Below are 24,950 nucleotides of genomic sequence, written 5' to 3' on the forward strand. Positions count from 1 at the left end.
CTTCGGTAGCCCGAGCTGTATGGCACGTCACTTGTCCAACAAGTGATCCTTCATGGACGAGGGTCCTGATTCGAAAGCCCCTCGGCGCAAGAGGGTCTCGCGAGCATGCGATAGGTGCCGAAGTAAAAAGGTGAGCCAGTGCTCCATTAGGCAAATGACTGGTTCTGACCTCTAGTCTTTGCTAGGACAAATGCGACGGCCTTCGTCCCTCTTGCTCCGCCTGTCTGGCTTCCGGTCAAACTTGTTCATATGATCCGCATGCAAAAAAACGCGGTTTACCAGAGGGTTATGTACGCGGTCTGGAGAAGCTCTGGGCGCTTGCCATCTGCAACATTGATGGCTTTGAAGATACCATGCTCTCTCTTCTTGGTACGACAGCCGATTCCGTCGGCCGGAGGAACAAGCTGATCTCCCTCTGGGTGGATGAGGCCGCCTCGGAAACATTACATGAGTCCTGGAAAACGTGCCGACTTTATAACGCTCTCGAAAAGATGCTGTCGTCTAGCTCTGGTCCGTCAAGTCCTCGCAATGCGGGGAAGCGCCCCCGCGAAGAACATGGGTCTCTGCTGAACGAGACTGGGAGCGAATGGGGTTTCCGAATCGACCGCAGCTCCACGCCTCTCTCGCAGGACGCTCCTCGTGTCGTAGAGCCTGGCGCCTCGCCTAACGTCAAACGAGCTCGGTTGTCTTTGTTAGGGGATAGCCGGCTATCCTCTGCACCGAACGGTTTACACACCCTTCAACTACCACCCAACACCTCCCAGTTGTTGGACACGTACTTCGCCGCCACCCACTCTTGGTTTCCTATCGTTGCCAAACACAACATCCTCCGAGCCTCCTATCTCTACGCAAATGCGCCCTCAATATCGGTTGCCAGGTTTTCTCCAGGATCCGGCGACCACGCCGCGTTGTGGGCGCTCCTCAGCTATACAGTTTTCGTATCCCGGTCAAGTCCAGATAACGGCTCGTTCGGAGTTCTGTCAAAAGCGAAAGAGTACTACGCGGTAGCCCGGAGCTTGATCCCTTCCGAAACGGAGCACTACGAGCTTGGACATGTGCAGGCCCTGCTGCTTCTGACTCTAGTCAATATTGGCCTGGAGGACTGGACTGCAGCTTGGATGCTCAGTGGCCAAGCGGTCCGTATGGTTGTTCCCATGGACGTAGCGTCAATCTCCGACGCTCGCCGGCCCGAGGAATCAAGGCAAGGAAAAGCCGTGTTCTTGGGATGTTTCGTGATTGACTCCCTTTTGTCATTCCGGTTGTCCCGCAGACCCAGTATGCACTCGCGCGATCTGGTTGCAGTTGGCTTGTTAGAAGAAGATGGCCTGGAAGAATGGAACTCCTGGGCTGATGTCTTACTCCTCTCTGGTAACTCTCAAGGAAAGAATCCGCCTCGTCGAGGCCCTTTACAGTCTCTGAGCTGCTTCAATCGGCTGGTCGAATTGGCCAGCGTTTTGAACAAGATCGCTCGAGACTCTATAACGGGACCTAGCGCACATATATTTGCTCAGCAACTAGTCTCAGAGCTCAAACAATGGGATGACCGTCTGCCGCTTGGATGTCGACTCATCGGGCCTGAGAGTATTTATCCCGAACGGCACTCCGCATTACTGCCGCATCAGACATACTTGGGGTTAACATATATCGCCACACTTCTGTTGCTTTACCTTCGGATTGCCCCCCATGAATTAGGCATGCACCGTTCTCAAAGACCAGCTACAGAAGGTGCTAAGAAACTCCTCTACCGTGCCCTCCCAATGCTCGCTCAACATCTGGATAATTTTAGTGTCTGCAGCTTGCCGCCAATCTTCGAATTATCCCTACGTACCATCGCTGAGCAGGCATTCGCCCTTCGCAACAAGATCGAGAGCGACTTATTTCCTTTCGGTCGATGGACTGAAGCACTCGTGCAGCAAACATCCGAGCTCAGTACGACTTGGCCGGTCTATCGTACCCTGACGACCAATATCGAACGCTGGTGTCGCTCCAAGAACGCCGTCGCCAATTCCTCATCACAATCATTCACTCACGACTCGACCAACAATCCTGCAAGAGGGATGAACAGGCCCTCAAATTACAGCCCTTCCCAGAATTCGCTATCTATGCCCTCAACTGAGAATCGAGATTTTGGACGCAACTCTCAGTTACCACCATTTGCCAGACGAAACACCATCGACGTTGTGGAGCCTAATTACAGTTCCTCTATCATGGGCATTGCCATTCCCGTTGACGGGCAATATATGACCCCCAAAGACACAACCATGGAGGGTTCCGATGCACCTTTTCCACAGTCCATTACTAACTCGCGATCACATAATCCTAAAATGTCGTCCTCAGCAATGGACATCTTAGACCCAGCGAACGAGCTAGACGCAATGCTCGATGGCCCGTCTCATCCACACCCTCCAACACCAGACTCTTCTATGTCCAACCCGTTAGTTTCGGGAACTTCTACCACAAACGCAGCTGCACCTGCAAACGAGCAATCCACGACATTAGCAGATAAAAGCAACTCTGCATCTACATCCGATAATCAAGTACAAGGTGATACCAGCGCGGCCAGTCTTGACGCTATCTTCAAAGACCTTGCTTACCTCGACACAACCGAGTGGGCTACCAGCCGTGAAGCAGGACTGAAGGACTTCGGCTTCATGGATGATACCACGTTCCAAGAGTTCTGTCATGACCCAGACCGTCTTGCGGGGTCGCAGCCGTTGGTACATCCACCTTCGATCGCGGATATCTGGCCTCCCCCCGGGTTCTTTCCGGAGACATTTCGGGATTCAGTGGAAGAGGCAATTGAGAGTTGATAGAGTGGCTGGTTGCCTTTGGGCTTTCAACCGCTCCGCTGATGGAGCGCGAAATCTTGGTTTATGCTAGATTTTCTAGCTTTGTCTTTGTGATACCCACACGTGTGTGAACAAGGTGTTTCTGGCCAGTATTCGCATTGGACTCTCGGCAGCCTCAAACGGATTCAGGAATATGTATGTAGAAGTATATATTGATGTCCTTAAAATAACATGATTGGGTCTTCATGGATATCGTTCTCGAACAAGCGATGCTATGACGACCATCCAAATGTGGCGGCCTTTGATAGTGCTTGACGCCGTATTTGTAGAGTTTGGTTCTTTCCAGCCAAAAGACCTTCTTCATCCAGAACAAAGAACGTAGCCTATCCAGTGATGTATTGTGCCTTTGAACATTTCCCTGCATTTTTTATGAGTGCCTTGATTCGCGTGGTTACCCAGCCAGAATGAAATCCTGGCCGAGGAACACCCCCGACAACTTTCTTAGAGGTCCAGCACCCTTCATGCGAGAACGAAAATTGAAGACAGTCTGTGATCAGAGAGCATCTTTGTTTACATTCTTCACTGGTCGTCGGTGAGTCACTGATGTTCCGTGGTTGTTGATCCGAGGAGATATTGTCCCAATCGTCCTTCATGGAGCTGATCGCATCGTATAATTTCCAATTGAATATATCCTTGTGCAACAAGGGCACGTCTACCTGCTATATGTGGTCTAGGTGTCAGTAGATGCAGTGAGGAGACCTTATCATGGCGACTTACGTATCTGAACCACTGCTGCTCAAGCAACCACATATCCCAAATATCTTGGGTAGACATATGATGGAATGATACGGCGGGATAGCACCAGGGTTGACGACCATAAGCCTTGGTAAAGTACTCAAACTCCCATACGCTAGACGGAACCAGCAGAGGCCATGACCAGATAAGTGGTACACCGATGTCACCAAGGATTCGGCCCAGCACGTGGTCTCCAGCCCAATCATCTGCGGTCATCTGTTCAACAGCCGTGAGGTTCTGGGCACGATACTGAGATACTAACCGCATGGCAGTTCTGGAGAGTACTATCCCTGCGCCACCATAGGCGAATACTTGACTTCCCATTTGCATGGGAGCCCCAAGATATAATGCCTTCCTCTGGTCCAGTTGTGACAGCCAACGTACCATATTTCGCCAGATTATGTACGTATCTGCTTCGAGAAAGACGTACCAATGAGCCCCCGGGCTCGCATGCAGTGCTTCGTCGATCATCGGCACGAATTTCCACTTATCAAGTTTCCATCCTGGGTTTCCCTGTTTCCCAAGGGGACCGTTCGCATCGTCTCGCCAGTCATCTGCAGTGAGACCATCACGCCCAGATGCACGTAGACGATTGTAGATACCAAAGTCCGAGTTCGTTTGTTTCATCCCTTCGCTAACAGTGCGCAGAACATCCTGGACATGCACTCCGTAGATATATTCTTCGAAGTCTGAGAAGATGACGTAGTGCTGTACGCATTCCAGCGTTGTCCTTAAATGCACGGGGATCTTGTCCAAAGCTTCGGTAGCGCCTGTTTTCAAGACGACTAGGACTTTATCCATACCGGGGAGATGGCCGCAGGCTGTAATATTATTGTATTCAGGCGCATTTATCACGTTCTTGATCCGCCAGTCCGTGGTAATGCCAGAATTGTCATTGTAGACCCAGTCCTTGCGCATATGAAAGTAGACCGTCAATATGCCTACCACGGTGAGCGCTAAAGTGCAGCACCGTAGACAACGACGCGGCAAGTACGAAAATGACATTTTAGTAGCGATTAATTTGCTTCTGACTGCGAAGTTTTAGAGCCAGAGTAGCATTGCGCGTCATCAACTTACGTTATTCATTGATGCCGAATCTACTTCGAATATCCGGGTAAGCGCGACCGAGATCAGGTATAGAGCATGAAGTAACGCAAGGCGCTTTTCTCTGAGGGTACTTGAGGATCTGCAAGAGCATCAGAAATCGGCTTTGAGAGTCTCAAAAGACGATCGCATCCATGCAGGAGTTCACTGCAAGAAAGCTCCCAACTGGGTCGAGCCTGAGATTATCACGTGGATTAGGGATGCCCTAATGCGGCACTCGACTAAAGGGCAAGCTGGATTTGGCATGCTAAGATACTGTGTCATACTAAGTGATTCCCGAATGAAGAGGAAAAATAGGAGAGATGACATTCCATCAACCAATCTAGGCCAAGGAGTGATGTGCTTGTATAAGCAGTCACCAAAAAATACTGCTACAAACACCCATTTGAGGTAATGGTGAGTGGAAAAGCAGAAAAGTGGAGTATCACAAAGGCAAAATATGCTCAGTACATTTCAGGAAGATGCCAGAGGAGACGAGGAATGGCAGTTTCCATAGTTGGGCTGTGTCGCTCCTTGAAGGCAGCATACCGAAGATATCCAACGTCGACCCAACCGTTGTATTCACCCGGACAGTCGTCAAACTTCTCAATCAATCAGAGCACCACAATCAATGCTCTTTCTTAGGACATTGAGCCCTTAAACGGTCCTTCACATCCTTCGACCCATGTGACGAAGCATTGCAGGATATGTCCGCCGAAAGCTATACATTATCGAAGCACGAAGACTTATGGTCACATTTACCAAAGCAATCGCGGTAATACCAACATATCTGCGATCACGTACGAAACCTTGGACATAATTAGCATGCATCAGGCCGCGATACTGCTGGTAAAGCAGACTGGCTTTCCAGCGCGGGTCGCTGTATTCTGTGGGAATGGTTGTAGAATATATAACCTTGAAGGTGGGTTGGACCCGGGCCACTATATTCACATAATCAGACTAACTTGCACAAACTCTCCTCGCTCACAACGTTGTTAGTCTGTTGGTCTGCAGTTTCTTCCAGGACCCTTATGGATCCTAGTAAAAGTCTAGACCTAGGGGCGTAAGTCTTCCAACGCCACCAGAAGTATAGAGCCTTGCTCCGGAGTGTACTGCCTTCAGACAGCAGCAAACGCCCTGACAAACATCAGGTGCTGACATCGACATATAATTCCCTTATGATGCTCGGTTCGATTTTGTGGACTGCAATCATTCTGGATGGCCTGGTGCTAACAGCTTATCAAGTCGAGACTTACGACTCTCCAGTAAAGAACCAGGTTGAAGACCGGAATTTTAAACGTCACAGGGAGCTATGGGCAGAAATTGTGTCAGTCACTTTCCCCCTTTTGGCAAAACAACATATACCAGACAATAACTCTATACTTGAGAAGGCTTACAGATGGCTTGTTTTGGACTAATTTGTCCCACGCACAACCCTAAGATATGAAAATATATAGTCTATACATTGAGAATCATCGTGACAGAGCATAATCGCTTAGACGAACATAACCAGCCAAAGATACAAATGCAAGAAACTCGCTTTGTAGGCTCTAAACCCTATTAGACAGTTCAATTAGATGTTTCCCACGGTGGAGTCACAGACCACCGTACTTGCCCCAACACCAGCAATGCAATATGTACAGAATTAGACCCATTAGATTCAATCGCGTTAAAAATTCGTGTCCGTAATGCAAACTCTCACCCTCGCCAGCCAACATTCCAGATAACATGTGCAATGTCTTTTGCTGTGTTGACAGTATCAACCACCCTGTCGTAAATGACATCGACATTGGACGGTTGTTCATTGTCCTGAGGGCGGAACCCCAGAGACGCCAGATAGAAATTCTGAGCATCTTCGTCTTCGTCTTCGTCTGCTGGGTCCACAAACCAGGAGTTACTCGAGTCGTCCACAAATTCGGTCGAATTGCTAACAGCACCCAGAGAATTGGGCTGTCGCATTCTCTCAATAGATGACGAATATAATCGACGTCCTGGGATATATTTTGCCCAAGACCAACGACCCATGATTGAAGAGGGCTGAGGTTCTGGCGTATCGCTACGATATTTGAGCGTGGTCGAGGGAAGGGGCGCGATCGTTTTGTTCTCACCACTGGAGCTTGCTCGTGGCGTACTTCCTCCACCGTAGGAGGCTGGTTTCACAATGAATGTATCGTCCCACGATGACTCACCTCCGAATTCTAAGTACTCTTCTTCCTCATATTTGGCTTCCACAGCAATGCACTGCAAAACCTCCTTGTTGAAATGGATATGACGCTTTTCGCTTGGCGATCCAGAGCCTGAAGATGCGGCATGCGTTGCAAGTCCTGATAGGTGTACATCGGCCGCTGGCTCGAACCCTGATAGATCAGTAGTACGGTTCCGGGAATGTCCGGCTTCCTGCGCTTTCAGGATGGCCCCAGCATGCTGCAGGAGAGTATGCTGGGATAACGAGCGCTGCAACATAGCCTCAGATGCGGTCCTTTTCTTCAGGATGGATTTTCGGTCAGGACACGTATTGGGTGATTCAGAGCAGCTCGGTGGCGGAGAGACATTCATTGACTGCCCCCGTACGCGGGAAGTCTTAAGCGGTCCATACAACCATGTCACGTCACAGTCCTTTAGCCTATGACAGAATTAGTCTAGCAGTCGCTGAATGATATAGCGCGACGAAACCTACCAATTGAGGGAGTCTGGGGAAATGGTACCCAAATTGTGTCTTAGCTTAGTCCATGTCCTCCAAGAAGCATTCTCCAATCTGACGCTATTCTCATAGACCTCTCTGTGAGCGACTACATAACGCCATGAAGCCCAGATATCTTCTTCTTTCCATTCATGAGAGAGGTAGTCAACATGTCTTGATGGCTCTTCATCAACCAAACTATCGTCGGCGGCCGAAATTTGTGGCGTTGAGAGAGTCGAGTCCGCCGACGAGTTACCAGGAAGATCGGAGAGCGCATTCGGTTCCTCATTTGATTCCTCAGAGACAAATGCACTGTCATACAACGGCAACAACAGCTCATCTTGGTCACCAGGGTCGTTGGAGGAAATGGAACCGGCGGGAGTAGGTGGGAAGGTCAGTTGCGCATTCGGGGCGAGGTTCGGCGAGGAAGGGGACGAGGAGGCTGCAGAGCATGTAATTGGACTTGGATAGTCGGAAGTATAGAGATGTGGGAGAGGTTTGCTCATGGCATCGTCTGGGTGTTCTAAATAGTATCTCTGCGTGATGGGGCGCCTGCCCACTGGGTCTGGGGAGAAGCATGAACGGCTGTCCGCCGGGGACGGTAGCACAGCGGTCATATTAGCGGAGCATCAGCCTCAGATGCCGCGTTGTCGGGATCTACCCTGGGGCTGGACCGGGAGTAAAGTGCACTGAGCGCCGAGATACAGGCAAGGGACGAATAGACTGCAGACAGGTGGCGGAGGTCAATGGTCAGGATGAGCGCGAGAAATGGCACGGATCAAGCGAGATGAGCTATGTCGAGTTTTGGGATGTCGAGGAATCGTGGAGTGGCTAGAGAGCGCGAGAATGGTTGACGGAGGTCGAGGGTTTTATAAATGGAGATCGTCGTCGTCTGTTGGCCGGGGAAATGTTCTAGACGGAGGACGGGGAGAGGGAAGAGAGTTGCGCTAGAAACCAAACGGGAATGCGAGTGGGGATGGCCTCGGAAAGGCTGTGCGGTGCTCAGACTCCAGGACAGCAGCAGTCGGTAAAAGCAAAAATACTCTATGGCCGCGGAATATGAAGCAAAGCATGTACGGATACCAGGGGAGTTTGAAGTAGTAGCAGAATGATAGTGCTAGGCAAGCGGTTTAGTAAGTGCAGAGCGATCGGACGATCGGCGTGATTTGATTATGGAGGATTATGGAGTAGTAGATTAGAACGGTCGAGCTGCGAGGTTGCCACTAGGCCGACACTAAGTCGCAAAACGTTCCATTAAAAAAGGACTACTTTGTACTATCGTTGACTGACAGCTGCATGGTGAGCTGTCCAGACCGGGGATCAGAGCTCTGTGCTCGCCGCTAACCAAGAACGGGATGCCGGATGAAGTCAACGTCGACCTGGATCCTTTGTTTCGACAAACCTTCCCCTCTTCCGGTCCCTGCTACTGTACGGTGGCCGGGTCTGGTCGAGGCCCGGATCCCAGTCGAGGAATGAGCCAATCAACTGCGCGCTCGCAGGTGAAGTTCGAGATACGCGTCCTCGAATTAAGTTGTTATTGCGCAACAGAAAAAGTCTATTATTCGACACTTCTTTTCCCGGCAAGATTGAACCACCTTCGAACCAAATCCCTCCTTACGGCGTTTCGGGATAAGCCGGGCCTGTTCTCTGTGAAGTGGCGATCAGCTCGATAACGGTGGAAGCCAAAACACCAGGGCCCTTGCACCTCCATGCACGGGCGTTGAGGGGCGTTGAGTTCCCACATCATCATGCAGAGCTTGGTGCCATGGATCATGAGCGGTGGTGATACCCTCCTATCTTCGATAACGTGCGATAAGCGACCGTGGTGCAACTGGCCTAGACGTGCTAATCACAGCCTCTGACGCGAGATGAGCGTTCGATGTTGGTTCTGGTTCTTGCTCTGGTCAGCGACCCGGTTTTCAGCCTCTGATTGTCTCTTGATTGCCTCTGTTGATTCTGATTGATTCGATGTATGGATGAGTGACTGATACTCCGACTTGCACGGACTACTTCGTACTGCACGATAAGAGTTTATACACCAGCGGGTTTCGCTGAAAGCATACAGTATTCGCTACTAACTCGTGCCCATTCCGCTTCAATGCATTGGAGGACCTTTGGGCTAGGTTGACCCCAAGACACGGCCTGAGCGGCAGCGCTAGAATCGTTACAGATGCACCGTCAATGGATGGCTGGCAGCGCTTCAAGCCCTGAACCGATGTCACGGATCCGCTCCGAGACTTCTTTAGCTATCGTTCTACATCCGTAGATATCTTCCTGTCCAGAACCTAACGCTCGTTTTTCATTATCAGCATTGCCGTCAGAACGTGGGGCATCGCTCAGAGTCATTGGCAATCAATCGTGTTCTCAGCCGGCCATTCGCCGGTCAGTCCTTGATACACATTAATGTCAGAACACCGTCCAACAATGTGGCCAACCGCCGCCGCTGCCGGAACGCTTTCCCTCCGGCTCTGATTATGCATGTTGACAAGTTTATGTGTATCACGAAACATGCTGGCGATATACTAATCATCGCTCGACGGGGCGCTAGGCCCATCTTTGAGATGCTTATTGTGCATTCAAAGTGTCGTCGCCCGGTGGAACCAAAGGCGCATATTACAGGGTGCTTGCTGCTTCGGCCTGATACAAGGGCCATACAAAAGCCTAGAGGAGCTGTTTACATCTCACAGTTAGCGCCGATTTTCCTGATGCAAGCATAGGGTCGGCTAACGCCTGCAACATGCTTCTATCTCCAACTCTCGTACTTGGTCGCTGGTCTAGACCTGAGGCCGTTTTGCGAACGCCAGGGATTCTTGCTCTGACATTCGAAAGTAGGTAATGAGCAAGGAATCTTGCCGCGGCACTGTTAGGTTTCCTGGCTGCAGAGCCACTTGGAGCATGGATTGGTCCTTTGCTTCTGAGCAGGTCTCGGAGACTTGACTGCGCCTATCGCAGTCGTCATTGATAAACACAATCCTACGAGGATGAAGATCGAAACCAGGATTTTTGTTCTCAGCAATATAAGGACACTGGACTTGTTGCGATTCTCAAAGCATCGCATTTCGTACGTAGTAGCATATCCAGTTTTGAGCATCATCAGTGCTGTATAGGACACTCCACAGCCTCTGCTTGCAAAAACATTCACCACTTATACGTAATGACTCAAATGACAAGCATCGCAGGAGCCCCTTGAACTTGACTCGCCAGATATGAAGTATGTCTAAAGACTAGATAAACCTCCGAGGCTCCGACTGGGGCCCACAACTGTGGCTGCTCCTTAGTTTGACGGATGTCTGTGCTCTGCATCTGCATATCCCAGGCGGTGGCAGCAGACCTGCGTTTTCTCATTGGATGAGATCTGTCAGTGCGACTAAAGAGAGGAAGCTAGCACAACGGCTCCTTTGGAGGAATCTCCTCCGGAATTAAACTGGGACGGCTCGGCGGGTATCTGAACACCCTAGTCGTAGTCTGCCTTGTTTCGTGAGCGTTCGATGAAGGACGATTGCGACGCCCGAGCATCGGCGAAACAAAGGATTGACCTAGCGTGCTAGATTTCGGTGAATACTTGAGTTGATGATATGGCAGCCCATTAGTGGGGTTTCCCGCGAACGTGCAGCTATACTCCGTACGTTGATTTTTCATCGGTCTCGATAACAATTGGCATGCAGATAACGCATTACTGACGGAGGTCCCAGTCAAAAAGACCGTCCTATATATCAGTACCACATTATTTCGAGACAAATGAAGACTTAGGTTACTTCAGGGGCCACAGGACGTCAATGAGACAGGCATGGGGTGTCGATATCTTTTGGAAAGCCGCATGGTTAAGGGCGAGTTTGTCCTTTTTAACTATAATAACTATGGATTCGAGTAGGAGCTTGCCGGCATGGGCTCGTGAGATAACAGGGGTTTAGTATATTAATGATAGCCGCCACCACTGAACAAAGCACGTCGCTTGGACCTTTAAGCTTTCGTCATCAAGCTCACAGGAATATACTATTTACGAGAAGTCTCAAACTCTCAAACTTGCAAGCTCCGTAAGAGAGCCTGAGCCTATGGATAACAGCAATCCCATCCAAAGTAAAACAGCTCGAGATATGCATATAAAAGGTAGTCGCATGACTAATTATGAAGGAGTATTAGTTCAGAAACGGTCTAGCGGCGAACCTAACCCCGCGTCGCTGAACTCGGAAGGAAACCTGAACCTGATAATGTCAAAGAACACACCTACTCATTATTCTGCACTTTCTGTCAATTTTTTTTTCAGTGGGATTCTACGTATAAAAGCTCGGACGCCCAAACGATCATAATATGGCGGAGGTCTCACAGCCCCCCGCAGAAACCCAAGCTCGGCAAATCACATATTGTGGAGGTTAGCCAAATCTTTCCTGGGGCTCTCGTCATGGGGTCAAAGCTAATACTGTGCCATTTGCATAGTTTGCACATTGCCTCCAGAGGTACGAGTGTCCTTATCCATCTGCTGCCGTTGGTTGTTTGCGGGTTCCGCCTGGGCTTTACAATAGCTGCTTCCGCATGCGGAACAACCACTGTCAGTTCGAATGTCAGTCTGGAGGTTAACATGTCCAATACAGTACTGTGAATTTGGCGGAACTGCGAAGAAATGTCAGGAGTGGCTGAAAGATAACCGGTTGGAAGAGTACCAGCGATTATACTCTGATGGTAATTATTCACTTTTTACTTGTTCAACGGAGAAACTAACCGGAGCCTCCTCTTGCAGAAGCTATAAGTGCAAATCTCTCCACTCTGTCAGTCTCCGTCCAAGAGCGCGCAGCCAAGGATGCCGCAAAGAAGGAAGCAAAGGCGGCGGCGGCGGAAGCGCGGGATGCAGAGCGTCGAGCGACATCTAAGGTCCAGATCAAGCGTGTCGAGCGGAACAAGCGCAAACATGTCAGTGTTGTTACAGGACTCGAGGTCTACGGATTAGAGAATAAGAAGGTGGCCAAGGAGCTGGGAAAGAAATTTGCAACAGGTTCGTCCGTCACGAAGTCCGCTTCTGGCATTGAGGAGATCACGGTGCAAGGCGATCTATGTGAAGACATCAAGGAATGGTTATTGGAAAACTATGGGAAGGGAATTTCGGAATCTAATATCGAGATTGTCGAGGATAAAAAGAAGAAGAAGGGGACGGCTGAAGCTTAAAGTGATAAGTCTCATTTAGAGCTCTCCTATACAAAAGATAATCATGATAATGAACACCCTAAAGAATTATGTGAAGCTCGCTAGTCGTCGCTGCTGTTAAACAGGTACCTCATGGCAAATGTCACGCTAATTGGTGATCATAATTCATCAAATATTCGTAAAGGGTCATAATCGGCGGATCTTGTGGCTTTATCAGCCTCGACTGATGTAGATGGATCTTTCTGGACCGTACTTGTCGTGCCATTGAGGTCGGATGGCTCTAGAGTCATCGGGTACTCGCTCCTCGAACCTGGTGAGAATTCGCCGTTTTCCTTGGAGTGAGGAATGTGGGAGGGATTATTTGTGAGTTTCAAGGATTTTGGAAGAACTTTGAAGCCCGGCGATGTCTCCTCACTCGGCCAGTGCTGGAGGATGATGGCGACCAGGGCTGCTAGGATAACTGATGTGATAATGCCCCAGAAAATGCGTAGTCGTTGGTTTGTTCGCATTTGCCATTCCATCTCCCGCTTGTCCCATCTTTCAATCTCACTCCTCATTGCATCCAGCCTATTGCTGAGCGCTTTAGCCCTTGACTTGCTGGCTCTCATCCGTTCCTCTAAAGCCTCAATTCTCTGCACCTGCGGTTGAAATTCATGGAGATCGCCGATTTGTTTTCGCATGTCGTGCTCTAAGCCTGTGGTCTCTTGCTGGAAGTCGTCAAAAAGCTTGGACGTCGTATCTGATAGCTCCTGAAGGGAGACGATTGTCATAGTGAGAGCTGCAATTTTCTCCAGAAGCCCGTAGTAGGTGTAGTCCAGTCGTCGTGTAATGTCGGTTGCAAGCGTCCCAACTGCGGACAGTGCAGAACGCAGGTATCTAGGTTAAACAATAATCAGCCTATGGTCGTATGGGAGTTAACAGTATAACATACTGTTCTCCTCTGCTTCGCTGGTCTCTAACCCGCTGTAAGTCATCCATAGAATGTATCTCCTCCGGTCTTTTGATTGACCCGAGACGGATATCCTTGTCGATACCATAAAAGACGCTATCTCTCCTGCTCTCAAGACCTGTAGATACCGAGCCCCAGCGCGATTGAGTGTTCTCCCGTGCGCTAGGTCGAAGCATTCCATCTTCTTCACTCTCTTGTTGTTGGTATGTCGATATCGAGCCTCTGCCGTCTGCTCTCGAGGAAACATGATGCATCCTGTGTCGGAAAAGGCCGTCGCGAGGTCTACCTTTGCCTTCCCTATGATACCTCCGCGACCTCTTATTTAAAGAATCTAGAGAAATTCCGACGTCAGAAATGACATCTATTGCAGCGTCCTATCTCGTTTCACTCACCGCCTATGGGCAGCTTTGATAGAAGCTCCGGAGGGGCTGATAGCGGAGCTGCCTCTGTGGGTGATCCATGGTTATGAGGTGCTTTTCCGGGTGTTGTCGAAACAAATATGGTCGGTCGCTTCAAACCATCCATCTTGCATATCGAGTCTTAATGTGTGTCTACTTCTCAGAGTATCTGGTTGAATATCGGATGAAGCTCAACGGAATCTCTAAGCGGCCTTCATGATGGTGAAAGCTCAGGACTGATGGCCCGAGCTTGGACACCCCGGACCTGCCGAGGGTTGAAGCAACCGCGCGGTCGAACCGACATCCACATGTATCTACTGCGGCCGGGTCTCGTTGGCTATCTACGCATCCACCCATTACTCGAACTTATTTATTTATTTTTTAGTTAATCATTGCATCCTGTAGTACCCTCTCAACCCCCTTCTTTCCCAGAAGGCCTGCAGAGGTTTCCGTGTTTCCCATGATCAGTCTCTGCGGATAAGCAAACTCGAGGTCATTACAAAGGATGGAGTACTGCTGCTGGCAGGCTTAGGGCCAAGGAATTTTTGAACGCCGATGCGGTGTGTTAAAACAAAAGACTCTTAAGGGTAGTTTTCTCCTTGAGGTTATAACAGCATCAAGGACCCAAATGCGATACAGTGTGACGTAAAAACAATTCTTAGCAGTTGACCATCAAATGCAAGTGCGACTATGTGGTTAATGACCAATGTCCAGATGTAAAAAGATGTCGAGCAAAGAATCCGAAGTAAGCAACAAGAGAAACAAAGCATTCGCTCGCCGAGGCCTTGAAGCCCTAACTCCTGAGACGCCGAACCTATGCACAAATAAGGGAGTCTCCTCGAACTCGGCGACAAACCCAGAAGCAGATGTGTAGGGATATGCACACTGACACTGATAACATTGTTCATGAGTTAAGGAGCTTGTTTCGTTTTTCTCGTCGCTTCAGTCGCTCGACCCGTTTGCGATGCATCTTCTCGGCCATTTTCTCATACCGCTCCTTCTCTTCCTTCGCGGCTCTGCGTTCTTTGATTCTTTGAATGTGCGCCTAGAACATCCATCAGTCTCTGTGGAAGGCGTCATATGCAATGAAGCCATGCAGTTTGCGAATTTCTTACCTGTCTCTCTGCTTCTCTTTCCTCTCTCAATTCCTTTTCATACTCCTTAACAGCCTCCTGTTGTTTCCGCGCGGCCGCTCTTTTTGTGTACGAGGTTAAACCCCCGTTGGGCCTGAAGGGCTTCTTGTTGTCATGCCAATTTTTACCTGCGGGTCCGAGACGGCGCAAGATTAGCCAGGAAGAAAAAGGAAAAGTTGGCGAGAAAAGTGGGGGGCTGGGCGCCTACCATTCTTGCGTATTGATTTGGCCGCATGGGTTGAGGGTGCTGGAGCTGCGGACGACATGGTAACTCTCTGAGAGAGCTAGAAGGGGAATAAGGACGTGTTACTGAGAAAGAGGCCAAGAGGAGAAGTTGGGCTTCACCCTGACGGCCAGACTCGATTTTTTTTGCGAAAAAGTTATCTTAGCCCGATCAGATAAACGGATCTCGGGGGAAGTGGTGAACCGGGCCCACCAAGCCGCCCCGAGGATGACTCGTCCACGAGGATTGTCCGGTCTGCTGCTGAAAAGAATTATCGCAAACCTGCAACGAACCACCTGCCGAAGCCAAAAGGCGCCCCCACCACTCAAAATATCCCGCGTTTCGGCCTTTCGACTGCTTGAGCTTGCAAGCGATGCTTTCTAGTTTCTGAGCTCTTCAGGTACCACGCGTGGATTGGGCAACGCCAAACCCCTCGTCGGTACACCGCCCCTCACACTCTGTCTCTTAAACACCGTGCACCCATCTTTTCTACGATGCTTTCCCGATAAAATCTACCAACTACTCTTCGTCCCTTCCTTCCTTTTCCTCCTCTACTCGGACGATCGTTGGCTTTGAGCGCTCATCATTTCCATCCCTATGGCGGCTACTGAAAGTGCGTTGACGATACACAATGATATCTCAATGGAGCTGCCTGAACTAGCCCCCAATCAAGGTCTGGAGGCCTTCAAAGATATTGTCTTTGGATCAGTAAGTCAGCGGAAGTCCCCTACGATGTACGGGCTTCGCTAACGCTTTCTTCAGGCTGCAGGAATGATAGGCAAGGTCATTGAATATCCCTTTGATACGGTCAAGGTTAGGCTTCAGTCACAACCGGATCACCTTCCTCTCCGATACAATGGGCCGTTAGATTGTTTCCGTCAGTCATTCCAGGCAGAGGGTCTTCGGGGTCTTTATCGGGGCATCAGCGCTCCGATGGCGGGAGCTGCTGTAGAGAACAGCTGCTTGTTCTTCAGCTACCGTGTGGTTCAAGAGCTACTTCAGGCCACGTACTATTCCTCGACAGAGCCGTTACCGTTAACTGCTTTGGTGTTCAGCGGTGCTGCATCCGGATCCATCACCTCCCTTGCCTTGACACCGATCGAGCTCATCAAATGCAAGATGCAAGTGCCCTCGGAGCTCTCCAGCGCACGAGTGGGACCCCTCAAGCTCATAGTCTCTGTTTTCCGCCAAGACGGCGTCTTGGGGTTCTGGCGCGGCCAGCTGGGTACGCTTATCCGTGAGACGGGCGGTGGTGCTGCGTGGTTTGGGAGCTACGAAGGGGTGTCAGCACTTTTTCGTTCATATCAATATTCACATTCGACAGCCTTTTCCTCTGAGGTCGAATCTGCGTCACTCCCTCTTTATCAACAGATGTTAGCCGGGGCAGCAGCCGGTGTCAGCTACAATTTCCTCTTTTATCCTGCCGACACAATAAAGTCGAGATTGCAGACAGAAGATATCAACAACACATCTAGCAAACGACAGACTTTCGGGGGTGCCGCTAGGGCTCTCTGGCATCAGCAAGGACTTCGCGGCTTATATCGGGGCTGTGGTATCACCTGTGCGCGCTCTGCGCCAAGCTCGGCATTCATTTTTACAGTATTTGAAGGCCTACGGAGTTACTTCGGATGAGTTATGTGATTAGATTTCATTTTGATTCCCGACGATTTTTTTGGGCCCTTTTCTGCTTCTTGATGATACCTATGATTTGTCTAGACTTAGATTTTCTTGTTTTATCATTCGCCTGTTTAAACCAATCTGGCATTGGGTCCGCGGTCAAAAGTCCGTTGGAGGATAGAGACATAGATTGTCTATGTGAATGTACCACACATCTACCAAATAGCGCAGGAATTGTAACGCGGGAAGAAGATGTGACCAATAAGTTTGGTGGGGTAGATAACCTGGAAGGCGCCTTGACTCCAATGTAACATGGGAATGCTCCTTGCTCCTCATTATCTACCCAGCTTTTGAATATCCTACAATTTCGTCCCCTAGATTCCCTTTTCATACCTCGTTACCCCTCAGTACCATGGCTTCTCTCACTGCTGAAGAAATAGAGCTTCTCGCCTCAAAGGCCAACGCCGCTAAAGAGGCAGCTTACTGTGAGCATTTAATCACTTCTCTGCGGGGACTGCACTCTGGTAGAAGCTTTGAACCGGTCCTAATGACTTCATCTAGGCCCTTATTCAAAATTTCGTGTTGGCGCGGCCCTCCTCACCCAGTCAGGGGAATATTTCACAGGGGCCAATGTTGAAAATGCCTCATATCCCGTTGGCACATGTGCTGAGCGGGTGGCGTTTGGGACTGCTGTCGTAAGTTGCTCTTTTCGATATCCTGGAACCAGAAAATTTGGACAGTGCATGATTTCACACACTCCGTTCTGTTCCCTTGGATAGCTAATCATGCCGTTCAATAGGTAGCCGGCCATCGCCGATTCAAGGCGATCGCTGTGGCCACTGATATTAAACCTCCTGCCTCACCATGCGGCATGTGTAGACAGTTGTACGTTTTCCGAGTTTACTGAAACAACTCAAGCCTTTTCCCATTTGCTCTGTCGCTTCCTGGAGTCAACTACTGATCTAGTTGTTACCTAGTATGAGTGAATTTACAACGCGGTCGTTTCCAGTGTACATGTATGACAAGGAGATGAATTGCAGTATCATCTCGATGGGGGAGGTATGTAGGCGTCAAGGCAACAAGACAATTGTCCCTTTCACGTCTCCCGTCTGTTGATTTGAACAATTTACATATGCTGATCATGCGTCGCAGCTACTTCCCAATTCTTTCGGACCAGAGGACTTTGAGCATTAGTGAAAGCAGACGCTCAGGTTTGCTGTTGTGCAAATACGAATTATTTGACGTCTAATTCTTCGTTTAATGGCAGCTTCTATCTACAAAGTACTTCAGTGTATGAGGGAAAAGATGTGTAATGGGGAAAAGCCCTACCTATAAATTAAGTTTTTACCGTTTCCCAAAAGCCCGGAAAATCTATTCCACCCCGAGCATCTATCGAAGTGCACGAGAGTTGATTAACAAGATAATTGATATTGCCACCGAGAACCTCAGTAGGACTCCATCTCAAAAAGCATGTCATCCAAAATGCAGCGCTCGTAATCTTACTTGAGTATACATGGCACATATAATCCGCAAAACGATGAAAATCAAACCAACTGACTTAGCATCCGCCATTATAAATCATCGTCTTCGTCGCCGTCAAAATCTACGACACCAAGTAGCTCGTCTTCATCTTCAACCACGTTAGTATAATCACCTCGTCGAGCAGCGAAAGAAGCCCTAGATGCGTATGGGCGTGGATAGCTCCGATTACCAACACGCAAATATCCGCTAGCACTCCGCCATAGACTCGTAACCAACAATGGAAGCGCCTTCGCGACAGCAACAATGCCAGCTATGATGGCTATCGGGGCAGTAACCAGCAAGGAATCTCGAGATAGAAGTCCTTGTGCCCCGGTTGAAGTTTCTCCGAGCCGAATTTGGCCGAATTTGCCATCCCATTTGGTATAGATATAATAACCGACAGCTCCTGCAACAGCAATAGGTGTCACGATGGCGAAGAAAAGCCCGATGCCACTAATTCCATGCTTCTTATCGTACTCTTGTTGCTTCCCAGGGCAAGGCTTTGCGGTCTGATGGTCCAAATTATAGCCACCTTGGCACGTCGTCTGAGGAATGCGACGGTATCCAGTGGGCACAAAATACTCAATCGCATCCGGATGGGCTTTGCAATAGCCAACTGGATCTTGTGGTTTCAAACCAGGCACAAGCTTGCATGTGCCGTCATTTTGACGTTCGTAGTTATAGTCACTGTCCAATTAGCATGGTAAAAAAAGCAACATGAATAGAATGTAGACGCACCATTCGTAATCAGCTGTAGTGCAAGTGCAATTTCTTTGGATACTGTGCAGATGCGGTCCCCGCCAATTGTTCCAACATTCAGCTGAAGGTTTCTTGCGACGATATTGCTCAACATGCCCGAACAAACAATTTTCTTCCTGGAATGGATGCTTCGGAGTCCAGAGCTGATAATCGTCACTGACATCTCCACCCTTGTCGTCAAATTCACAATCCCTATCATAAAGCCCGCTGAAGTCGACATTGACGGCAACAAGCTCGTCCGATTTTTTGCCCCATAGAATGAATTTCTTTGAGGTATCTGAGGGTACAGTGGAGATATCAATAACGTCAATTTCCTCATCTGAGAAATTATAGTCCTGCCAGGTGGCGCCCTCGTCGGTGCTGTAATGCAGTACTTTTGTTGACTTCTGTTCAGATACGATCACAATTACGGACCCCGAGTCGCCATACTCCCACATATATCTACCTTTCTTGACGGGCTTCCAGGTGATCCCACCGTCCATGGTCAGGAAGGTGTCTGCTTCATCTTTGCTGGTTAGCCGATCCCCCACGTTGCCCAAGCCCATCATCAAGCCAATCGCGGAACCGGAGGAAAATGTATCTCGCGGATCTGCGCGCTCGGTGTATCCGTGAAGGTGAAGCGCACAATTTTCAGTGCCTTTCCCCTCAACAACAGAACAGGGGAACTTCTCGCCATTGGCGTCCTTGGTTGGCGGTGCTAATAGTGTCCATTCACCACCATCATTGTGAGTGATCATTGTCCTCAGCCTCTTGGGTGCTCCGTCGGAAAGCTCGTCAACATTGCTGACAATATTCGCAATTATGACACCCTCCAAAGCCTGCATTCTCTCGAAATCAACATATCCCCAGTCGTTTTGGTTCACAGCATCCAAACTAAGGACATAGGTTGTGCCGTTGCTGTTACTTTTTATCAATGAGCCGGTGTTATTACTCCCTCCGACATACAGGAAGATGGCGTGCTCAGAGGCGTCAACAAGGGTGTATAGATTTTGAGCTGGCACGACATTGGGCGGAAACTTCAGATCGGCAAATGTTGTACCGTCAACACTAACCCTAGCCTTCAAAGCGTTATCTGTGTGGGAGGCAAGTATGATGTATTCAGCCCTGGTGGCATATTCCACAAGATTTTCTTCAACAGTTTTCCAGTCGGAGAGCCTCTCGTCATTTGTGGACATCAATTGCAGCCTTTTCTTGTCATCCTCATTTTCATATTGCTCGCAGAATACGAGGTACAAGCTGTCTGGACGATTTTCCTTATACTCGAACTCGCATTTTTTGGCATGGCGCAGAATGGTCTTCCAAGAGTCCCCTCGATCATCACTAAAGTAGGCGTTGGAGTGGCAGCTGCCAGAGTCGCATTCTGTACCAATCCAGAGTAACCAGTCTCTCTTTAAAGGATGGAACCTCAAAATCGGACCATTCTCGTAGTCCGGAAGCGTCTTCGCTCTAAAAGACCCAAACGTCGCGCCTCGGTTTATGGTGTAAAACACCTCCTCGCTGTCAGTAAGGATATAGGCGGTATCACTGTTGTAAGGGTGAGGGACGATTTTCATAATGCTGGCCCCTTTTAATTCTTGCTGCCAGGTGTGGCCATGGTCATGAGACACGAATAATTCCTGATTGCGACTGAGCATCAGGACGGTCTCATCTTCCCCAAGATTCGACACTTGACGTTCGAGGTACCTGTAGGCGGACAAACCCGAGCTGAACATCTTCATGGTAGAGGTAATTTCCTTGCTCTTCGGCCTATTGTTGACATCTTTGCAGGGTATTTCAACATCTTTGTCGAGGTTAACCCCATCCTCGCGAACACAAACGTCGCCGGGAATCAACCTCCAGCCCGACGGAATCATGGTCGTATCATCTGGGTTTATACAGTCTCCTTCTGGGGGGGTAAAGGACTTCGGTGGAACACAGTTTTTGCCATCTTCAGTCCGTGTAGACTGGCACTCGAAATCCTCAACAGTACATTTGCACGGCTCGAATTTCGACATAGAACTGTTGAATGCCTCCGCAACGAAGCAGTCAGCATTAGCCTTTCTGCGTCTGAAAAATTGTTTCTGGCCCATCAGGCAATCTGGTTCTCCATGTTCATCCAATCGAGCAGGCCAATGGTTATCAAAGTCTTCATCTTCGCATTTTCGTTCATGCAAATCCTCAAAGTCAATTGCATAAACAGATGGTTCTCCCTTCGAGTGCCCAAGTAGAATAAATTTCAAGCTCGTTGAATCAGGGGTCGTGGTTAGAGTAGATGTTTCACCATCGACCTCATGAGGAAGATCGACCGACTTCCACTCTTTTCCATGATCAAGAGAGTATTCAATCGTTTTGACTTTCGGTGCTTCGCTAATTGCCACTAGCACTGCGCCTTGATCACCAAATTCATACTTGTGCGGCCCTTTAAGAGCAAGGCGCCAAGTGAGGCCTGCATCATCGCTGACATACAAATGCCCATCTGAGCGCTTACCGAGGTAATCACCGGTATTACCCACTCCCATCACCAATCCAGGAGCCGGACTGGAAAAAACTCGTCCAAGGTTTGTGTCTGAATTAACTGAATGGAGATGAATTCGCTGCCCATCAGTTGATTTTAGAGGCTGAAAAGTCCTTCCGTCATCGAAACTTATCTGACTGACAACCTCTTTGGATGCACCGGCCTCGACATCGTCCGGATTTCTGACAGTATTTACCAATACTATCCCTTGAATAACAGCTAATTTCTCGAAATCAACGTAGCCTCTTGGGCCGCGATTGGTGTGTTCAATGTTGCGAGTAAAATAGGTGCCATCCGAGTTAGAAGTGAAGAGTACTCCCATGCCGCTGAACGGATTTGTTAGAACGTCAACCTGAAGACTATATTCACTGCTCTCCAGCACAGTGTACGCGTCTTGTTCCAGCCTATGGTCTCCGAATTCCGCCCGATGCCACTTTTCAATATCTGTTGTCACATATAAGGCACGCTCAGTGGTCCCTTGAGATTCGACAGCTGCGACGATGAAGCTCTTGACTTGCGCGATACTGGTCACACCAGATACTGGTCGGCCATCCTGAAGTTTAGCCTCGATCCCCTGGCTGCGGAAGTAGTCGTCAGAGTAGACCAGTCGAAAAGCAAACCTTGACGACGACGCCTTGAGACCTGGGACTACACAAACAGTGCGCTCTTCCATGCCTTTTGGCATATTGGGACCTGCTGCGAATTGAGGATTTCCAACTGCCCAGTAGCACCCCACTGCGCTTTCTGTCAGCACTTCTGTTGTGTCGAAGTCGTCCGTCGTATAGTATGATCGTAGCGCACATGAAGGGCACGGTCTTGTTTCGAAAATGACTTTGCTGGAATCCCGTCCGTGGAATGTGAGAGGGCCCGTTTGTGGACTTTTGAAATGTGCCTGGTCTGGAACCTTGAAAGACTTCCATGTTTTTGCTTTATCCGTGGTTATCCAATGTTTCCCGTCATTTCCCAGTGCGTAAGCTTTATCCTCGTCGAAAGGATGCTGGTGGATGGAAGTCACTCCGTGCTTCATGCCATTATCCTCAATCACTTCCCAGTTCTCGCCAGCGTCAAACGAACGTAGAACTTCTCCATCCTCCACATTTAACAAAACAGTATCAGACTTCTCGAAATAGAACATAGAATACGGCTTCTCGTGGAGTTGGTGGAAAGTTATGCCGGGTTTGTCTTTCTTCGCAGCGCTCGGCGGCAACATAAGCGCCAGTAATAGGCAGCCCACCAGCTGGATCCATCGGGGTATCATGACCGGCGAACAGTAAACATTGAACAGCAAGGAACCGGAAGCTCACGGCCAGCAAGATGCCGCCAGATACCTTGCCTTGGAACTATCAAGCGCAGGAGAAATTTAACAATGAGGTCGGAACGGGCGATAAATGCGGAAAAGAATAAGATAAGTTGAAGAAGAATGTATACGCTATAGAAAACAGTGAAGCTAAGGGATGGGAATGTTGATGAGCAATTGCTCGGCTTATCGCATTTCGAGAAGGTGGCCTTGAGAGCTCAATAGTCACGTGTCATTTTACTTCCGTATCGAGAGCCCTGACGAATCATCCGCAGCACCCCTTAGAAAACCCAGTGATACTCTGGAACTTGGTTTCAGTGCCAGCTTAAATCTCTGAAACACTTTTAGGGGGACCTTTCATGACAACATTACAAATACCATTGATGCAGCTGACGACTGGGGATTCCGATAAGGCTGGTCCATCTCAAGTATCTATGTGTACTCCAGATCGTCTCAATCCTTCCGCCTACGGAACTTTCGTCACATTGTATCGCCGACTTCTGATCTCCCGTATCTTGTGCCAAAATTCAACACTATCATGAGTTAAGGACAAGTATAGGGCTTTGGTTGATTCCTTGGTGCCGGTCGCCGCAAGGCACGTGTCGGCCCGACGTTCTGGTCTTGTCAGTGTCATTCGCAATGTCATTAAGCGCATGTCCGAAGTCTGCTCATTGTTCTGATCAGACAGTGACATCCACGATTGCCTCTGATCCACAAAAGAAAGCCCATGTGAGCCTTGAAGACCGTTGCTGTGCAAGAGAGGCGGGGTATTCCGAGGATGAGTTCCTCTCATCGCTGCGTACTTGCGCATCATCAACGTCGTGGCCGTCTTGGAAGAAGGTGAGCTTTGATCCCCTGAATTCAGATATCTGAGTCGGGTTTCTCGAGTTTGGATGAATCTTGAGTTTTACTTCCATTCTCCAAAGTTGGGAATTCGAAACTCAACTGCCTCATCAGACTTCTGCGGAGAGGTAAGGAAGATACGAAGTTTTAGCGAGCTCTGACTTGCGGTAATACTGCGCGGAAGTATCAATGTTCGGGGTTAAGAATTGAGATGCATGACGAGGTTTGCTTTTCCTCGTTAGTCGAGATAGCGAGGTGCGTCTAGCGCCGTAGAACGCTAAAGAAGTTGATTTGCAAGATGAGTTAGTCAAGTTAAATGGTAGTGTTCTCCTAGAGGAGCGTCTTCATCCTGCAGTAGACCTGGTGGCGGATTGGTTGAATCGTGTTGATGACCCAGGCTCAAATCAATATCTGTATTATCGTTTAGCCAGCGGAAACTCGTAGAGCAAGTCGCCCATAATTCGATGAAGCAATGGCTTCGGCAGTAATGGTTTATGGGCGTAGCGATTTCGAATGTTCAGCTGAATAATGGTAGTAGTAGCATTCCATATATCACGTTAAGGTCGTGGCCCATGATGAGCGTAGTGGGCGTGGGGGGTTTATGAGATCTTCAAGCTGGGCATCTTACGAGTCGAACTTTAAAGACTGCAGAATAGTGGAGATGGACTCGTTGTCCAGAGGGGTTAGCAAAGCAGATTAGCTACATATTTACAATCAAACATTGTCCTTAAAGCCCGCAGTAGTACAGAGTCATGATCAATCCTTCGCAACCGTGCATATCATCTTGAAGCTCTAAGAGACCAAGAATTCATGGGCATACTGGTGTTATCAGACGGCATGGGGGTGAGACTGAGTAGTGCTTGTGGGATGTATAGTATGACGAAAGAACCAGTGAGAAAGAGCTAGATGCCCAGGAACACAGCCAGCTCTCACAAAGAGGTGATAGTTCGTGGTTCGAATACAAAGATACGTATGGGAAGAAAAGTGGGTTTGAGACTCCACAGGTTTCAGCTGCGGGCCACTACGGGCTCAGTGGCAGCAGCAGGCCCATTATTGGGTTCCTGAAGGTTCGTCTTACGTAGACTTCTTACTTAGAGGGAAGAGAAGGACTATCACTAAGCCCATCAGGTCCAAGCTCCTCTATATCCGAGATGACTTAAACTGTTGCTGGTACCTATTTCCTGAGGGCATTTAAAAGGATTACAATGCAAAACCAAGTATAAATGCTGGTGG

At 49.1% G+C, this 24,950-nt stretch overlaps 9 protein-coding genes across 9 annotated transcripts; 4 read left to right on the forward strand and 5 right to left on the reverse strand.

The window, feature by feature from the left end:
- Window positions 1-52: 52 nt before the first annotated feature.
- BDW70DRAFT_171699 (putative C6 transcription factor) lies at window positions 53-3,257 on the forward strand (the record flags this gene model as incomplete). The annotated part of the gene is made up of 4 exons (XM_073743287.1): window positions 53-130; window positions 186-2,717; window positions 2,890-2,984; window positions 3,158-3,257. The coding sequence occupies 4 exons, from the start codon at window positions 53-55 to the stop codon at window positions 3,255-3,257; spliced, it is 2,805 nt and encodes a 934-aa protein (XP_073591967.1).
- Window positions 3,258-6,085: 2,828 nt separating this feature from the next.
- BDW70DRAFT_143824 (protein phosphatase regulator REG1) lies at window positions 6,086-8,556 on the reverse strand. Its single transcript, XM_073738151.1, has 2 exons — window positions 7,345-8,556; window positions 6,086-7,290 (listed from the first exon to the last, which is right to left on the reverse strand). Exons 1-2 carry the CDS (start codon window positions 7,962-7,964, stop codon window positions 6,366-6,368), a joined length of 1,545 nt encoding a protein of 514 aa, XP_073591968.1. The 5' UTR covers window positions 7,965-8,556; the 3' UTR covers window positions 6,086-6,365.
- A 1,549-nt stretch (window positions 8,557-10,105) lies between these two features.
- On the reverse strand, window positions 10,106-10,512 carry BDW70DRAFT_118156 (uncharacterized protein). The gene has a single exon (XM_073734699.1). It carries the CDS (start codon window positions 10,439-10,441, stop codon window positions 10,211-10,213), a length of 231 nt encoding a protein of 76 aa, XP_073591969.1. The 5' UTR covers window positions 10,442-10,512; the 3' UTR covers window positions 10,106-10,210.
- A 944-nt stretch (window positions 10,513-11,456) lies between these two features.
- On the forward strand, window positions 11,457-12,573 carry tma22 (putative RNA binding protein Tma22). Its single transcript, XM_073734700.1, has 4 exons — window positions 11,457-11,716; window positions 11,782-11,801; window positions 11,937-12,024; window positions 12,083-12,573. Exons 1-4 carry the CDS (start codon window positions 11,656-11,658, stop codon window positions 12,502-12,504), a joined length of 591 nt encoding a protein of 196 aa, XP_073591970.1. The 5' UTR covers window positions 11,457-11,655; the 3' UTR covers window positions 12,505-12,573.
- A 68-nt stretch (window positions 12,574-12,641) lies between these two features.
- On the reverse strand, window positions 12,642-13,686 carry BDW70DRAFT_163802 (uncharacterized protein; the record flags this gene model as incomplete). The annotated part of the gene is made up of 2 exons (XM_073741363.1): window positions 12,642-13,359; window positions 13,415-13,686. The coding sequence occupies 2 exons, from the start codon at window positions 13,684-13,686 to the stop codon at window positions 12,642-12,644; spliced, it is 990 nt and encodes a 329-aa protein (XP_073591971.1).
- A 531-nt stretch (window positions 13,687-14,217) lies between these two features.
- BDW70DRAFT_143829 (CGR1 family protein) lies at window positions 14,218-15,353 on the reverse strand. The gene is made up of 3 exons (XM_073738152.1): window positions 15,172-15,353; window positions 14,946-15,091; window positions 14,218-14,875 (listed from the first exon to the last, which is right to left on the reverse strand). The coding sequence occupies exons 1-3, from the start codon at window positions 15,227-15,229 to the stop codon at window positions 14,735-14,737; spliced, it is 345 nt and encodes a 114-aa protein (XP_073591972.1). The 5' UTR covers window positions 15,230-15,353; the 3' UTR covers window positions 14,218-14,734.
- An 18-nt stretch (window positions 15,354-15,371) lies between these two features.
- On the forward strand, window positions 15,372-16,999 carry amcA (putative mitochondrial ornithine carrier protein AmcA/Ort1). Its single transcript, XM_073738153.1, has 2 exons — window positions 15,372-15,894; window positions 15,949-16,999. Exons 1-2 carry the CDS (start codon window positions 15,784-15,786, stop codon window positions 16,816-16,818), a joined length of 981 nt encoding a protein of 326 aa, XP_073591973.1. The 5' UTR covers window positions 15,372-15,783; the 3' UTR covers window positions 16,819-16,999.
- An 88-nt stretch (window positions 17,000-17,087) lies between these two features.
- Window positions 17,088-18,258, forward strand: BDW70DRAFT_143832 (cytidine deaminase). Its single transcript, XM_073738154.1, has 5 exons — window positions 17,088-17,288; window positions 17,365-17,498; window positions 17,603-17,688; window positions 17,781-17,862; window positions 17,956-18,258. Exons 1-5 carry the CDS (start codon window positions 17,216-17,218, stop codon window positions 17,995-17,997), a joined length of 417 nt encoding a protein of 138 aa, XP_073591974.1. The 5' UTR covers window positions 17,088-17,215; the 3' UTR covers window positions 17,998-18,258.
- An 84-nt stretch (window positions 18,259-18,342) lies between these two features.
- Window positions 18,343-23,017, reverse strand: BDW70DRAFT_118208 (vacuolar protein sorting/targeting protein 10). Its single transcript, XM_073734701.1, has 2 exons — window positions 19,063-23,017; window positions 18,343-19,011 (listed from the first exon to the last, which is right to left on the reverse strand). The coding sequence occupies exons 1-2, from the start codon at window positions 22,833-22,835 to the stop codon at window positions 18,375-18,377; spliced, it is 4,410 nt and encodes a 1,469-aa protein (XP_073591975.1). The 5' UTR covers window positions 22,836-23,017; the 3' UTR covers window positions 18,343-18,374.
- Between the last annotated feature and the right edge of the window lie 1,933 nt (window positions 23,018-24,950).

Source organism: Aspergillus foveolatus (assembly GCF_047715535.1).
Source record: "Aspergillus foveolatus strain CBS 279.81 unplaced genomic scaffold BDW70scaffold_80, whole genome shotgun sequence".
Classification (NCBI taxonomy): Eukaryota; Fungi; Ascomycota; class Eurotiomycetes; order Eurotiales; family Aspergillaceae; genus Aspergillus; species Aspergillus foveolatus.